The sequence below is a fragment of the Hippopotamus amphibius genome, chromosome 5, assembly GCF_030028045.1.
Source record: "Hippopotamus amphibius kiboko isolate mHipAmp2 chromosome 5, mHipAmp2.hap2, whole genome shotgun sequence".
In the NCBI taxonomy this organism is placed as follows: domain Eukaryota; kingdom Metazoa; phylum Chordata; class Mammalia; order Artiodactyla; family Hippopotamidae; genus Hippopotamus; species Hippopotamus amphibius.
In genome coordinates, this window is record NC_080190.1 from 59871109 (window position 1) to 59888576 (window position 17468).

General features: G+C 42.1%; 1 protein-coding gene across 7 annotated transcripts in view; it reads left to right on the forward strand.

Moving 5' to 3' along the window:
- Positions 1-17468, forward strand: part of KCNMA1 (potassium calcium-activated channel subfamily M alpha 1) — a 707317-nt gene that overhangs the window by 401544 nt on the left and 288305 nt on the right. For all 7 annotated transcript variants that reach the window (XM_057735193.1, XM_057735192.1, XM_057735190.1 and 4 more), the window contains exon 4: positions 16939-17032. In XM_057735193.1, coding sequence (XP_057591176.1) covers positions 16939-17032 — 94 coding nt within the window. The remainder of the gene's footprint in view (positions 1-16938; positions 17033-17468) is intronic.

The following is a 17468-nucleotide window of genomic DNA, read 5'->3' on the forward strand; positions in this document are numbered from 1 at the left end:
GCGAGGGGAGCATCAGGGAAGGCTTTCTGGAGGAGGTAACCACTGAGCTGTGTTCCAAGGTGAATGAGGAAGAGTTTGCAAGCAAATAGCATGAGTGTGAAACAGAAGGGTGAGTGCAGCAGCTCATTCTTTCTTAGCTGCGGCTCATTCTTACAGATGCCAGATGGTTCTGTGAGTCTTCTGTCTTCCATTGGTTAAGAAATTCCTAAAAAATATGTATTGCAGTTAGGATAGGACCCTTCTTCACAGCAGGAGCTTCTGGCTCCTCAGAGAATGGTTTGAATAACTCATTTGTTTCCAGTTCGAGCTGTGCTGGCTGTTTGTCCTTTAAACAACTAGGAGAAGATTAGAAGTTTCAGACTCCTTATAAGCCCAAACCACCTGCAGGTAATAACAGTGTTAGGTTAACAGCGGGGCCACATCTTCTATTTCAGGAAGGCTTGAATTGGCTCTTCCTGGATATTCATTTGTGAGGCTTCAGTTCCAGGAGATTTTATTCTTTGCACATTTCTCCATTTTTCTTTTGTTTTAGGGGAAGCTTCTCAGAAAGATAAAACAGTTGACATGTTTCTTATAAAGTCATTGGCATTCTAAGGATCTATCTTTACTGCCTTATTTTGGCCTTGACTTTATTTCCAATGGAATTGCCTAGGACAAGCATCATTTTAGTAGGTAGAGTGGATAGCTACCCTTGGGTGATTTGGGGGATGCTGCAAAGACCTCTATATTCCAAACTCTCTCTCCTTCTAACTTGCAAGTTGCCTGACATTCTATAATTTTAAATTTTCTTAAAGCCTTTTAGGTTATTTTTTTAAGAGTTTTTTTGATGTGGACCATTTTTAGTCTTTATTGAATTTGTTACAATATTGCTTCAATGTTGTTTACTGCAAAATTGCTTTATGTTTTGGTCTTTTGGCCCCAAGGCATATGGGATCTTAGCTCCCTGACCAGGGATTGAACCCTTATCCTCTGCATTGGAAGGGGAAGTCTTAACCCCTGGGCCACTGGGGAAATCCCCTAGGTTGTTTTTTAAAATCTAAGTATCCTGTCGTATCATCTTGTACCTTCATTAAGCAGGTCTCAGTTATTGGCTCCTTAGTATGAGAAGCACTGAGCTCCAGGAAGGGGAAAAGGAGAGGCTGGGAAGAGCAAGCAAAAAGATAGCCTAGTCCAGGACCAGCCTTAAGTGGGGAGGTCATTATAACAGCAATATTACTCAATGTAGCTTGTTACCTGACATCTGCTTACCTGAGGAGATTCCTGTGGGTTAATTCTAGGGGTTTTCTTATAACATTAATGACCAATATTTATTGACAGTTGATTCTGTCTTGAGAGATTGTCTATGAATATTTGCATAGTAGATAATCAGCATCTCAATTAGTGCCTCAGTGAGTGTTCCTCTGAGAAGGGAAGGAAGGTAGTTAACATGGATTGCCATCGCTAGTCTCTCTTGTACCTCTTCTCTATCTTTTGGAATTGAACACATCACTACACAGGTAACAGATGCCAAGGAAATGCTTTTTAAAGAAATCAGTTTCTATGTATATTTTTTGAGTCTCTTATCACTACAAATAGAATACTAGCCTGACACCTGGCTAAGGTAAAATGAGGCAGGCAAGTAACTGATTATTTATTTTAACTTGATTTTGAAATAGTTTCAAGAAGTTGCAAAAACAGTAGAGTTTCTGTGTACCTTTCCTTCGATGAGCGTACTGTATGTTACATAGCTGTAGAATATTGTTAAAACCAGAAAATTGACATTGGCACAATGTTCTTAACTCACATACTGACCTTCTTTGGGTTTCTGCCAGTTTTTAGGAGCACTTTTTTTTCCGTATCGTTTGAGGACATTTTGTTGCATGTTTTTATATTTTTAACCTCTCCAATAAGAATACAGAACACTTCCATCAGCACAAAGAAATTCCCTTGTGAGAAACTAAATTTTAAAAAAGATCAATAAATTGAAAAATATGTATACTAACATTTTTATAAGGTCACATTAATGAATTTTAAAATGGTACTGATGTCAAAATGATAGGTCGAGGTTTAAAATCCACTAAAAACTTTTTTAATTCAATTGACTACTTGTGAATACAGTATATGCGGGTTTTTTTTTTAAATCACCATTTTTGGCCTCTCCAAATAGAAGCATCTTGGTCACTTCTGTTGATCGAGATGGAAACTTGCTATCTAATGAAAAGTTTTTCGCACCGTGTCATGTTCATCTGAAACCACAGGTGGGTGGGTACCTGTGGATGTGCACGCAGTAAGCATGCTCCTGCTTCTTGGCAGGAGCGCAAGTCGGGGAGGAGCAGGTGAAGCAGACCTACGTACTGAGTGGCTGGGGAAGACACTTAAGAGCATGGGCAGGAGCTCTTAGCGCTTGCAGTTTTTCAGTTGGTTTCTATCCAATAAGTACCAAGAGGGTAACCTGAGGAAGGTGATGAGGCCCTGATGCTTATGCCTCGTATTGTGTAGAAGAGTTAGAGCAAACACTTTCTCTGCCTCCACTTTCTCTGCTCATTTTCCAAAGACTTGGTCGGTAATGCCACCAAGCCCTCATATTCCACTGCCTTTTAAATGCCCGACAAATCCTATGTCCATCATGGCTTCAGTGAGTGTGAGGAACTGCTTTTCCTTCACAGAGTCCTGTTCTTTATGGGTTTAGATATCCTCAGATCCCTCAATCCTCAGAGGGTTGCCTAAGAATATGAATTCTGGGGTGTGTAGCTTTCTTTTGGTTTGAGTTAAAACAGCAAGAGGGAAGATACCACTTTTGATAGCGTGCTTTCCCTTTAGAAGTTACCAAGTATGTTTGATGCTCACTTAACTTTCAAGTAGAAGGATAGTGGGGACCCTGTACCCTCAGCTGATGAAGCAGAAACAGGAAAGGTTTATTTATATGCTGTTGTGACCCTGTGATCATGCTTGTCTGGTGGAATTTCATTTGTTCCAAATCCGTTCTAATTTGAAGTTTCTGTGACGTTTACATGGGGAAAATGAACCCACTGCCCTCAGGCTTGTGAAGAAGAAAAGCGGATGAGCTAAACTCACGGTAGGAGCACCGACCTATCACACTCTCTTTGGAAATGAGGCCGTGCTCTAGGGGCTGCCTCGCTACGATGCTTTCCCTACTGATTCTACCATTTCCTTGAGTGTCTGCTGGAGAGCACAGTAGCAGTCACTTTAGAGAATGTCAGTCTGTGTCCCTAAAGCTAGCAGAGTGCAGGTCACAGAAGAAGAACCCCAGAGAAATTTGTTGAATGAATATACTGTTATACTTTTGTTCAAAGCTATAGAATGTTTTTGAAAACATTTCACTGAAGCTTTCAAGTTTTTAATCAATAAAAGGGAATGAACTGTGGTCAAGTGGAAATAGCTGCATCTTGAGGGGTGAGAAGGCGGTGCTGGGAAGAATCTGGATGTCGTTTCTCCTGGCATCTGTGCACACGTGCCAGGGGTCCTGGCGGAGACCTGGTCAGCAACAGGAGGGAGAAAGTGTGAGTTAGGGCTGGACCACACCATCCTTTGAGTTGTGTTCAACGTGTCAGGGATCACAAGAGACAAACGGGGAGCAAAAAAAGAAAACAGATATTATGTAAAGTAGGCAGTTCCTAGGAGAGCAGTCCTCAGGTGTCACCTGTGGCCTTGGTATCAGAGGGGGGCGTGATAGGCCCCTGCTGAATCAGTAACATTTTTATTTCTTTAAAAAGAACTTTAAACTTCTATTTCTGTTATTTTTGCTGTTCAATCGATTTTGATAAAAAACACCTTCGGGAAATCTCACCTGTAACTGAGGTTCTGTGAAATGGTCACGGTGTATGGGATGCCCTCACTTCTGACCTGCTATGCATGCTGAGATGATGGAAAGATGGCTCCCCTTGGGTTTAAATTGAGATTCATCGGTGGCTTTCGGGGTCATAGTAGCATAGAGTTTACCTACCCTCGCACCACTCTGAGCTTTCATGACTGTTGGGATCCTTCAATGCCATGTTACGCCTTGGGAGTCACTGTGAGCTCTGCAACCAATGTGTTAAGGATGTTGGCGCTTAACTGTATTTATCTGACCAGCTCAGCTCTGCTTCTCTAATGAACCATAACCCAGGAAATCATGGTGTGTATCTTCATGTAACTGATGCCTTGCTTCTCCTGAATTTTCAAAACGTGGATGTTAAAGAGTCTAACGTGGTTATTTGTTAATGCAACATACATTATAACAAAACTTGCATATAAAAGGATGGCCAGGGAAACCATCTCATCAGAGTAACAACCAGTTCTGTCCTCCCCTTCCCTCCTCTGTCTCTCCCCTCCACGTCCCCAGAGCTTCCTTTTCTTGTGTGTAAAGCCAGTGCTCTGTACAGTGTTCTGTTTAGAGTGGTTTGAACATTTTTCTGCCCGTGTCTTTCATTGCTGTAGTAACTCACCTCTCTCATGTCAACTCTTACCCAGGAGCCGCACTGCAGACTCTTTGATGTAGGTCTTTTCTGCATGGCAGCCAAGGCCAAGCTGTGATTTTCATTGCATGATGCAACCTCACCCTCTCGGTTGTCACCTCCAGGTTAACCAGATCCTTTCCCTGCACTGCCCATGCATGTCGCGTGCTTCCCCCAGGGCCCGGACCTGAATGTGCTGAGTGCCGGGCGAGTGCATGGAATCGAGCATTCCAATACACTGAAGTCCTGGGATTTAAGGTTCTCTCTGCATATCCTTGAGGGCCCCCAGTTTGCTGTGATATCACAAAAGCCACTCAGTCCCTTGAAAAATCAAGCCTAGAACCTGGGGAAAGAGAGAGATGAATCTCCCGTTTTTAGGGATGTGCTGAGCAAAGGCAAACGACAAGGAATCTAGAAGTGAGGGTCAGTTTTCCAAGTAACAAGTTACCTGCAGTCCTGTAGATGCCTGGCTCTGCACGGATGGGCCCAAAGTGACCAGAGTTACACTACTTTATCCCATCTTTCTGAATCCTGTTACCTCATTTGCTTTTGCTTAGATCTAATAATTTAGATCTAATCTATTGCTTAGATATAAATGTTGCTACTTAAAAAAAAAAAAAACCTCTTAAGCTAACTGTCCCGGGGAACACAATCATGGACCTTTCTCTTAAATTATTGTGTAAACAGGAATGCCACTAATTCAACTTTAAAAGACATGAAATAGTAGTACTAAAAAGGAATATCATATTCATTGAGGCATGTTGGCATTGCATTTACATTATTAATTTGTAATTGTGATCATTTTCTCTCTTTGAAATATATTTTTGCCTTAGGGCTTATGGCTTTCTTTAAAAGTGTGTTTTTGTTTTGTTTTATTATTAAAACATGTTTTTGTCTCCTATTTTTTACTCTCTTTTATTCTCAGAATGAACTTTTATAAAGCATACTTGTCAGGATCTGTTTTCTTACCGGAATTTTTTTGTTATTTCATATAAATAGAAACATTTTAGATGTACGTTTGCTGTAAATTGAGAAAGATGACAGGTGGCTATTAGCAAGCTCTGATAATCCTAGGGTATGAATAAGGGTTCCTAGAGATTCCTGGTGGTACTAGCTTGCCAACGCCCTTCAGATTAAAACTATGCACTAAGCAGTCATAATGACACACAATTGAAGGCTTTGTATCTTGTCTTTATTTTTCCCTCATGAATCGTGATTTCTGCACATCTAGGGGATTTAGTAGATTGAAGTTCCTGCCACACTTTTCCCCCCTCTGTTCTATTAATCATATCCTACTCACCCTATAGAAACAGGCTTTACTTAGAATTTCATAACATGCCCTTTTGGTAACCAGCTTAAAGGTCCTTTGAATGGAAGCATTTCCCTTTCTGAAAGGAGCTTAGGTGGAATTATTGCGCAGACCTGTGCAGAGCAGGAGATGCTGACCAGCATGTTGAAATGCTCTCACTTGCCCAGAGCTTTCATCGGAGTTTTACTAAATGAAACAACTGACCCTCCTTGTGGGGTTCTTCAGCAAAGAGATCCAGTCCTCTTTCTCTGAAAAACACACAGTGCTTCTGGATAAAATGAAAGGATTTCTCAAACCCAACATAAGAGTGAGGATAAGTAGATCCATTCATGGAGACAAAAGAGGAATCATAAGGAATCAGATTTATAGGGGCTTCCCGAGTCCCTTCCAGAGATGGTTTTACAATGATAGGGAAACCAGCTCCGGAGAAAATCAAAGATATGGCAATAGCATTAAAAAGAGGACCTGCAGGAAGAAGGAAGGAAAAAGAAACTTCACCCAATGAGCATGTAATTTGAGGTATTCCTTTCTAAATTTGGATCCAAAAGTCAAGTGGACACCATTGATATGGTGGAAAGAGCTATTTTTTTCTGAGGCATGAACAGGACTATTTTGATAAATAAGTGATTCCCAATGTTAATCAGAAATGAGCAGGAAAGAAAAAAGTGAAGAAGATTGTCCCAGAGATAAGAAGTTGTTTTCACGAAGTAGTTAAGAAGGCTGTTATTAAGAGTGTATGCCTGAAGATACGGCTTACCATTCTCCTTGTTAGTGATGATGATTTGTTTCTAAGGTAACTTGATAGTCTGGTTGTCTCCGGGGCCCAGGTCTCTTTATGGCATTCCTAAGGAGTGACTCCTGCTTTGCACTCAGCAGACTCAGGACTTCTAATCGGCAACATCTCAGACTCTCCTTTTTGGCTGTGAGGCTGCTGGGCTCTCAACAAAACTCCTAAATAGGAATACTTGCACAACTTTCATGCCTCCGCTGTCAGCCAAAGACAGAGCTAAGACACAGCTATTTTATTTCCTTGTGTAATAAAGGTATAATTGTTTTCTATTCCAGATGTCAGAGAGACTTGTACCAGGTCTTTCTCTGTGTCCTCTTAAAAAACAAACACCAAAAAACAAATGGAAAAAAAAAAACCAATCTCAGGATGTCAGGAACAAAGCTATCATAATTGTCCTTTAGCATCATGTATACATTCATGTGTAGCTTTTAACAAATGGAAGGGTCCTGGTGGTGAGTGTGTATGTTATGTGACAGTGTTTTCTGTTCTTCAAAGTGAAGAAGTAGGTAAATGGGACAACTATTTCTTTCCATAATTCTTTTTTCTCATTATTTTTTCCTGGAAGTGTCTTGGGCCTCCTACAGTCGGTGCCAGGCAGGTACTCTGTGTTGGCATTCTTTGTCCCTGTAGCCCTTTGAATGAGACCACTGAGGGGACTGCTTGCCCTTCTGCTTGGGTCCCAGTGTGGCTGGGGAAATAGCAGGGTTGAAATTGTAGTAGGTCTCTTAGGCTGCCGACAGGATACTGGAGTTCGTCAAAGTGGGTAGGAAAGGGAGCTGTCTCACGCATGCCTATTACACCCATCTGGTTAGCCTGCCAGACTGGGGCCCGGCACAGGTATCCTCACTCTTTCAGTCCTGGCGGGTAGACCCATAGCAAGGAAGCATTACCAAGGTCAGGCTGTCCAGATATATTGGGATTATGTCAGGGAGGAAGACAGAGATGGAAGCATAGGGCATAAGCTACATGGGTGACTAATGACTGACCAGGAAATGCCCAGAAAAGTACAAGACAAACACCTGGAGAAGAAGGCTCAGAGAGAAGAATTTAAGTCTGCACCCAGTAACAGTCCAAAGAGGTCTCACAATGATTTTGGAAACCTGTTATGCTGTGGAGATCCCAACCCACCGGCCCAGCCTTGCCCTTGATGGGCCAGCCTTTGTCCACAGAGGGCTCATGTTTTTTCTGCGGAGCCTCTCTGCGAGGAGGGGAGCTTCTTCTGTGGGGAGCCTTGAGGCTGAAGCGCCTTGAGACGGTGGCCGGGGCTCCTGCTCAAGGTTGGTCTCTCTCCTTAAGAAACAAGCACGCCAGGCAGTTGCTCCCCAGTGTCTAGAAGCCGACAATTGGTTATTACTGGTTAGAGATGATCGTTTATGGGCCTCTTAAAGCATATATGACGACATTTAACATCCAGAAAAAAAGGCGTTGGAGGCAGAAGGCAGTTGTGGGATGAATGCTCGATTTTTCCTTCCTCAAGTCTAAGCTTTTGTAGGTGTGAGAGGAGTAGGGCTCTAGGGGTCAGAGGTACTGCCCCCCCCCCCCCCCCCCCGCAATTCCAGGCACTGTGTCTGGGTTCCTTCTTCCCCATTCAGACCTGGGACTTCTTTTTTCCCCCTTCTTCTGCCCATTTCTAATCCCCTTAGCCAGACTGTCAGGTTTTGTGGGTGATCCCAAAGTGAGGTTTGGAGTTGGGTAGAAAGCAGGCATTTGTGCTAGAAGGTTGTGTATTTGTGCACGAGTGTGTGCCCACCCACGGATACCACTCCTCGCCTGTGTGTGGTTCACTGACCTTGCGCTTGAAGAACTCCATCTGTTTTGCAGTATTTGTACATGAGTGTGTACGCACCGAGGCTATTTGAATCATCTACTCTATCATTTCCCTCTACTAGAAAAACAAGGGTTCACTACAGAAGAGATGGCTCAGGTCAGTGGAGGTAGGGAAACGAGGTAGGTGAAAACTGAAGCAGCGCTCACTTGGCGAGACTCTGTTTTATGTAGTAGCTTAACTCTGATTTATTACATAAAAGTTTCTGGCAAATATGAACAGTAATTCCACTCTGGTAACAGCAGTGATTGAAATAATTGTAGTCTGTAGATAAGCTGGAGAAAACAAGCATTAGTGGGTAGGTTGTCTTAGACATCATTCCAAGCAGTGAAGAAATACATAATCTTACAGATGTAGAATTGGAGGAGATACTATGACTGGTTTACCCCCAGCCTCTCCTCCAGATCTGTGGTAAACCAACCAGGCAAATGAAACTCTTTCCTCTGCTCAAGACCCAGAAAAGTGAGAATACACAAGTCCTGTGGCCCCTCATTAAAGTGACTCATGGCTTTCTCTGCCAGGAAATCTTGGTTAATTATTTAGTATTTATGAGACTTGTATGACTGCCTTCATGGAAATATCATTTTCCCAGTGTTTCTTTCTTTTTTTTAAATATTATCCAAAGTTAATGCTATAATATATAAAATCACACCAGATGTCAGCTCATTGCAAATCTTATTGGGCGTTTGAATTACATCGCAACACCTGATAAAGAGGCAGTAATGCAGTTATAAAAAAATAGAGTGTGAAATAACTGATTCTGTCAGTTTTTGTTCATTTGGATGATTGCCTTTGGGGGCATTTTTTCTACGAACAGTTCTTATTATCACGATCGTTTTTACCTTGGTTTTTAAGATAACTGTCACTTGCTCAGTAATTCGTCTTCACTCATTATCTGGTTTCATTCTCACAATAGCCTTTGAGGTTTGATCCTTATCTCCAGTTTACAGATGAGAAAACCAAGGCTTGGAGAGGTCAGGTTATGTGCCTACATTCTGTATGGCTAGTGAGTGATAGAGATGGGATCTTAACTCTTCCTTCCATTGAACTCCAGAACTACTCAACTGCTAACCACTCTTGATGTCAACTTGTAATGCCCACATTTTGCTTTCGATTTACTTCTTTGGGTGTGTTAGTGGGTTAGAAGATACGGGACGACGATGAGATGGAGAACCCAAGTTCAGATAGCGTATTGAAATCTCATGAGAAAATTTAGAAGAGCTCCATAAGAAAGTGACAGAGATTTCATGAGAACAAATGGTCTGTGTGTTTCACTGAGAAATCCAGCATGTAGGGAGCTGACATCTTTTGTTCTCTCCGTCAGCGATCTATGTCAATTTCTTTGTCTCCTGGAAGAATGCTTAATTATTAGAACTAATCATTCAGGTAGGTACCCTGAGCCGTGAACTGCTCTGAAGTCTACCGCTATCATTGTTCAAGGGTTCTCCAGATCCCTCAAACTCAAGAAGACAGAGCACATAGGAGTCCAAAGAGTAGCGAGGGTTTATATACTACCTCTCCTTTTGCTCTAGTTCATTTCAGCATGACCCTAATGAGGCATGTGCTTGTGGCTGTTGGATTACATCTCATCAATTGAGCAGAGGCATAATTAGAAGCCCGCTGCTGTCAGAAAGATTAATAGGCCAATTGATACAAACCCATAACTGAAGATTTCCCAACAAAGCCATTTAACCAGCTGGCTTGAGATCGTGATATGGCAATACTGCAAGTAACAAAAAGTGTTTTCTATTCACATTAGAACCATTGCAAGGTCTAAGAAAAGTGTTTTAAGATGAAACAAAGGGCCCATCTTGATGTTATTATCATTAGTATTGATTAATGATTGAAAACAAACTTACCTATCAACAACAAGAGCATCTTAGAAGATAATGACTTCAAGATGTTCTATGATAAAGTCACAATGATGGTGAACAGAAGGGGCCTGTTTCTGTTTGGTAAAACTAATAAAACCTATGCAGCTTTTTGATACATGCTCCACGCAGTATAAACACCAAAGCAACAAAAAATTGACTCTTAAGTACATAGCTCTGTCAAGGTAATTAAAATGCGGGCACTGAGAAAAGCAAACAGAAAGCTTTCAACTTGGATCCATTCAAGACCCGAGCAGTCCTGAGGTGCTGTCCGGTTTAGAAGACAATATTCTACGTAAAGATTGTTGCTTTCTCAGTGACTAATTTAGAAGACAATATTCTACGTAAAGATTGTTGCTTTCTCAGTGGCCATTCACATAAAATCCACTATTGTTATTAGCTTGCAAGATATTTTTCTAATACCTAAAATTATATCAATAATAACATTGATTTCTAATTTGGAGTACATTATAAAGACTTGCCTCCCTTTTAAAATTTCTTGGTCTCAAATGTTCTGATTAGCTAGGTGCTTTTATTTCTATTTTGTGGGCTGGAAAACCAAAGCACTTTGTTTATCCAGTATATCCTAATATTACCAGGAAAATCTCACATCACCTAGACTTACTCCCTCTTCATTGCAGAGAGGTTTCTTAATATCCTTGACTATATGATGTCATTTTTCTATATTTTGATGGAATAGAATGGGATGCAAGCTTATTAATTGTCTGATCCATGATTGGAAGTGTTAAAAGTACCTAAATATTATCATTCATTACTATAGTCATTCTTGTTCTTCTAGAATAAGAGAGGCTGAGAGAAAATTGGGACATCCATCTTTAAGCAGGTGGATAACTAGGAGTTATTTCTGTATAAGCAGAGGAACTTACCCTTAGCAGATAAGGTCGAGCTCTGTGACACCACTACCACTCAGGGTCCCAGGAAGGACTTTTGGAAATTAGTAATGTTCCACATGACAGTCTTTTCAGAGGAGGGTGAGGTATAGGTTGGACAGTGTAGCTTCCTCTGAATTTTCCCAGGCCACTCAACAAACACATGCATGTTTTTCTAGGGCAGTTTTACCTCCTCTGGAAATCAGTCATACCCCATTGTCAACCCCTATTGCTTTTATATAAGCTCCATGCCAGACCCTGTGGATAGCAGATATGATGTCTTAAGCTTCTTTTTCCTCTCCAAGGATATGGCAGTGTACCAGGAGAAGTAAGGTGGTATGGCAGAAAGGATATTGTGTCTCTGTCCCAACTCCACCACTTAGCTACATGATCTTGGGTAGGTTTCTGAGCCTCTATTTCTCTGCAAAATGGGGATGAGAACAAAATATCTACTACTTTTTTTTTTTTTTTTTTGCCGAGCTGTGAGGACCAAATACAATAGTATGTGTAAACGCTATGCAATTGCCAGGTATTATTATATTGAATTGAGTAAGGATCAACATTCTGAGACAGTTTAGAATTCCTTGCTCCTAGTGCTGTGAGAATTCAGAGATGGGAGAATTCAGTGAGGGCAGGAATCATTCGCCACGCTGTACCTTTTGGTTGACCTTGAAGGCTGCCTAAGGTTTGAACACAAAGAGGGAGGAGCATTTGAAGAGGCCACAGCAAACGCATAGAATTAGAATTAGGAATATGGGGGTCACATGCATGAAATAATGAAGGCACCAGCTCATGGTAGTAAAGGGCTTTGGTCTGGAGCATGGTAGAAGATAAAATGGGAGATGTAGAGTCAGGCTGGGTTTTAAAAGATTTTCTCAGCCAGACTTGGAGTTGATGCTTGAGACAGGGGAGAGCCATGATGGTGGGTGAATGACACCTTTTAATTAAATTAATCTGGCAACATTGCAGAGGTGAGACTAGGAGAAGAGTCTGAAATCATTAAGCTTATTGTATTGATTCATGTCTGCAGCACTGCGGGCCTGAACTCTGGTGGTCCGTAATCCTGGTGGGAATTGAGAAGGCCCCAGCCAATTTAAAAAGGGACCAGCCACAAGAGTGAGGAGAATTTAAATGTTGGAAATTATTTCACAAAGTGCTGTTTTGTGCCTCAGCTAGTCCCTTCCCTCATGCGGTTATTTATTAAATCATCTCAGGTGTTTGCTGCTGCTGTTGTTTTTCCTGCGATGCTGAATATTTCTTTACTCTCTTATAAATGACGGTCTCCATAACCTCTCCCCATCCAGCCCTCATCATTTTTCCTTTTAATCTTAAACTAAAAACGTGTTCTCTGGTTGTTAATTGGAATGTCATTGGTGAAGCTTGCATGGTGGCATCGTAATTACTTCCCTGTGTTGCCTTAATTCCTGCCCCCCCCCCCACCCCCACCTGCTTCACATCTGAAACTGGAAGTCTCTGTTCAACCCCTGGATCTCAGCCCTTAGTTAGGTTGTCCAAGGATGGGCTGAAATGCTTAATCCTCTTTGTTCAGGTCTGAATGGGAATCACCTTGAGCAGCACCTGTAACTAGTGTGCAGTTGCAGCAGAGTTCTTCAAGAGCTGTGATTCTCAAAGTGTGGTCCCCAGATGAGCAGCAGCATCTGGGAAATGCAAATTCTCAGGACCCCAGACCGGACCTAGTGTAGCAGGAGCTCTGGGAGGTGGGGTCCACCAGTGTTTTAACAGGCCCTCCAGGTGCATGCTAAACTTTGAGAAACACTGTTCTGGAGAAATATTTTCAAAAGGTTGGAAAGTCAGCCTCAGAGAGTTAGGAAAACAGACTTCAGAGAACACCAGGGAGGTTTAGAGGCTGAGAAGAGAGGCAATTACTTCCTTCTTGGGGGTGATACAGACATCACAACTGCTAGAAGTGAGATTTTTGTCCTTAGCCCCCTGCCCTTTGAAGGAAAACCTGGGTAGTCATTGCTTGCCTCTTGCTTTGGAAAGACAAGTTCTTAAGTCAGTCTTCAAGGACTGTTGGATCTTCCTGCTCAAAGGTCTTCATGGGATACTATATTGTTAAATGGGTGAAGAAAGAGATATATTTCCCATTTTGGGTGAGTCTCATTTTCCTCTATAGAAACATCTAAATACTGAGGATATGCTTATTTGATGGTCAAGAGGAAACAGGGGTTTGTATTTCAATCTCTGTTCTACACTGAAAGTTTATCCCATCAGAAGTAGCTCTTTATTGAGGTTCTTTTGAAGGTGCCCCAATTGTAGAGTCCTGATCAAAATGTTAACTTTGCCTAAGGTTTTAGTATCACACTAGATCTGTAGACTGTGGGAGCCTAGTAATGAACAGTCCATCAGTTTACCAAGTATCTTATGTCCTCTAATATTAGTTAGCAAAGAGCAATTTAGGGAAAGTCAGTTCTACTACCGGGACTAGTGTTTTTATTTCAGTTCTTAAAACTCTCCTTTTTTTTTTTTTTCCTGTTGGCAACATGTCCATAAGAAGCCTATTGTGATGTGGGCACGCCTCATCAGAATGGCAATCCAAATTTAAGTGTGTAATTCAGAGTCACTTTCCTTTGTAGTAAAAAATAAAGTGATTTCTGTTCCAGCTCCTAAAACTTCTGGACGAGGAACTTTTCTATTTTACACAAGAAGGAGGAGGAGTTTGTATTTCATTCTCCATCCTGCAATGACCATTAATCATTAAGATAAAGTCTCTTTGGGAGGAAAGTAAATCCTGGCTGATATGGCCAACTCTTTTGTTGTCGAATTCTGTATTTTCTTTTTATAAGGTCAATGAACTTCTTCCTGGGTTGTTTCCGTTTGGGGAATGAAATGATGGGGCTTTAGAATCTCTGCTCTGTGGTCCTTGATTGTGTGAGTCCATGGACTAAAGGCACTCAGAGGATTTATCTCAGAGGGGATCCTGATACAGTTCTGATGCCACTTGAGAAAACAAGGCAGGACATTTCTCTTTGGATTCTCGTGGCATGCAGGAGAGAACCGGAAAGGGATAGGAGACAGACTCCCTGACCACGCTGGTCCTACCTGGGTTCCCAGGGGCCGGTCCTCTTCTGTCCCATAATTCCCTGCTTCTCTCCCTCTTCATCTTAGTGGAGTGGCTCATATTACTGGTGAGCTTCAGCCAGAGGGAAAGCCGCCAGCACCAGCAGCATAATTTACTCCCTTTATTATTTCAGCTCAAAGTCTAAGACTCAAGGAATGATATAAAAGGATGATTAAATTAGTTCTCTAAAGTTTGGAGAGACTAGAGAAAAGGTCTATTATGGTTTCAGCATTGGTCTGTGGAGGTATATTTTTCAACACAGTGTCCTTTAGCATAAAGCCCTCTCATTGCTGCCTTCGGGGATGTGCAGTGTAGGGGGAGCAGCAGAAATGACAAGGAAGGCAAGGAGCCGTGAAAATAAGCTACTGCAGCCCAATTCCTTATACTCTTTTAAACATCTGCTTCCATTTACGCTGCACCAAAATATCCTCAATGGCACTGAGCTCACACCTCTTCCACCTCTGTTCCATTCTCTTCCACAGCCGAGCAAATACTTTCCCTGCTCGATGTATTTCAAGGTGACTACAAAATTAACCACAGAAGTGATGGAATTAATGGGAGCTAGGGACCTCACAGGACCCCCAAATGTGCCACCAGGAACTATCAACAGTAAGGTTATCATTTGGCCTTGGTGAAGTGATAGTGGGTTTTCCATGATAGACTTGAGAACCAAGACTTTCTCTCTGTCCCCTTGATTGTGTACACATTAGTCTTGATGAACACAAATTTCTAATGCACAGCTAGGTCCCTGCTGGCACAAGGGAAGTCATGAGTGCAATGCAGTGTTTACCAAGAGAGCACCCCCTCCCCCGCCACCCGCAATCTCTTGCTCGCTCACACACGCACTCTCCATTTACTCTTCAGTACCTCCGTAGCTGTAGCGAATTATACCAGCGGCTTACGTAGCACAAAGATGCACTGTCTCTTCATCCCTCAGGATCTACAGTGGAATTCTGGTCCATCTCGTGCATGTACTTCTTTTCACTGCAACTAGAGTAGCTAAGAACTCTGATACCTGTGGACCTTGTGGGTCTTGTTCTTGAAACAAAACAAAATACCGTCATGGCTTGGGAATTGCAGGAGTGTCCCTTGTTAACTCCAGGCCCAGATTCTCCTTTTTTTCATTGAATCGATACCTGAGTAGGAAAGCAGGCAAAGAACAGTGATGGGCTGTGGTGTTCAGTCTCTTTTGTTCCTGCCTCCTTCCAACATTGGACTAAGCAAACTCCATGCTGTTTTTCCTCCCATTTTCCCTTAGTGAAAACCTAGTAGTTGCTATTTCCTTTATACAAGAACTGTTTTTCAGTGTTTGTTTTATGTCCAGTCCACTTAGTTTGTAAATGCAAATATAGATTCCCCTTCATGCTTGTCTGGAGGGTTTTGCACAAATTTGTGATCTGGGAGATGACAAAGGGCATGTTTGACTTGTGATATAGATGAAGAATGGATAAATCCGGTGCATGTAACATGATCGGAGAGTCCCACAGACTGACTCACCCTGCCTTCAAGTAGGCCCTGCATTCCTATACTGCACAGATTCCTGCTTGTTGAACAACCGAGCATTGCCCTTACAGAAGTACAACTATACTAACTGGTATTGTGTACAGCGATTTCCAAAGTGGTGATACTTGGAAATCCTCCATCCCGCACTTCTCAAGCTAGCCCTCTCCTGGCCTGGAGGTCCATGTTGCTTCCCATCCGGGGAAGGTATTTTGCTTCTCCCCATCCTCCCTTCTCCTTTCCCTCACCTCACCTTCTTGATGCTCCTGGCCTGAGTGGTACCATTTGCTTACTGATAACAGTATACTATGAATTTTCATTCACAGCTTTGAGAGGCTTTGAGGCTTTCCTGCTTCCCACCCAGCCCAAACCTTGGAACGTTTCACACTCTGATCCTCTGATCAGTTTGATGCAGGAAAGTACATGGAAGCCATGTACCAGTTTGTATAGTCGTACCATCTTGAACTGCCTACTCTTGAACAAAGTAGAGTGTGCTAGAGGTTCGCATTGGCTGCTTGACACACACAAAGGCAATTAACCTGCATGCCAAAAAAAAAAAAAAAAAAAAAAATTAACCCTTAGAGTACTGCTTCAATATATTGGTTTAATGGTCATGAATTTTACCAGTTGGGCAATGCTTCTTTCCCCAGATCAGAATGCTGCACATAAGTCCATATTTAGTCTAGACAGAACATCAACCAGGATCCTCTCCTCCAAAGCGTTCCTGAGATGCTCCTGGGTCCTTTATTATTAATCAACTGATGGCTTTTAAAAGGTCCAAAACACAGCCACTGTGTTTAATTGAAAATGGGCTTCATTTCTAATGTGCTGGAGAGTGGGAGGCACTGCTTTTAGCTTAGGTTTGTGTCCTCTAAAAGAAAGAAGTCAGTTCTTTAAGGGTTAATATGAAATTGAGGAATTTGGTGGTTTCTTCTGCTTGTCCTTCCTCCAGGGTGTCTGCATGATCCTCTTTAGATTTTTAGCTCAACTGTTGAATGACAATGACCATGATATATGTATAAAATGACAAAAACAAATTAAAGAACAAAAGACTGTGTGGTTGAATGGAAGACCCCTTGGCAATGCTTGCTTGATGATAAGGGATGGAAAGACCAAAGGTTTTATCTTATGAACGTTCATCTTGTCCTCTACCCCAAGCACCACCACTGCACACCAATGCGGAAGACTTGACGATGCTTTTCATTTACCTCTTGTTTTTTCTTCTTCCTGTCTAATAGCCCAATAGAATCCTGCCAGAATTTCTACAAAGATTTCACATTACAGATCGACATGGCTTTCAACGTGTTCTTCCTTCTCTACTTTGGCTTGCGGGTAAGTGTGAACAGTACTGCTCAGTATCACAATGAGGCAGGCAGGCATTGTACCCAGGGACCACTCCCCATCAGCATCTGCTCCCGCAGGCAAGATGAAGCCCAGTGTTTCCAGAGAAGACAGTAGGTCACCCGCATTCTGATTTTCATTCTGTGAGAGAGCCCTTTCCTTAGCTCAGCAGTTCCTGAAGTACATGTTAATTTTATTCCGAGAGGGGCAAATAGGGATTGAAATAACTATTACACCTCTACTGGTCTACTGTTTCTCATCTCTCTATTCACGCATGAATGCATGGTTGCCTTAAATAGGAAGGAAAAAACCTTCTAGTCTTGAAATTATGTTTATCAGCGCTCACTTAGCTGAATCCTGAGAGAACAGTGAGTTGTGAGGGTTGAATCAAGGGAGTAGATTGGCAGAATTTGGGGCTTGAGGTGTT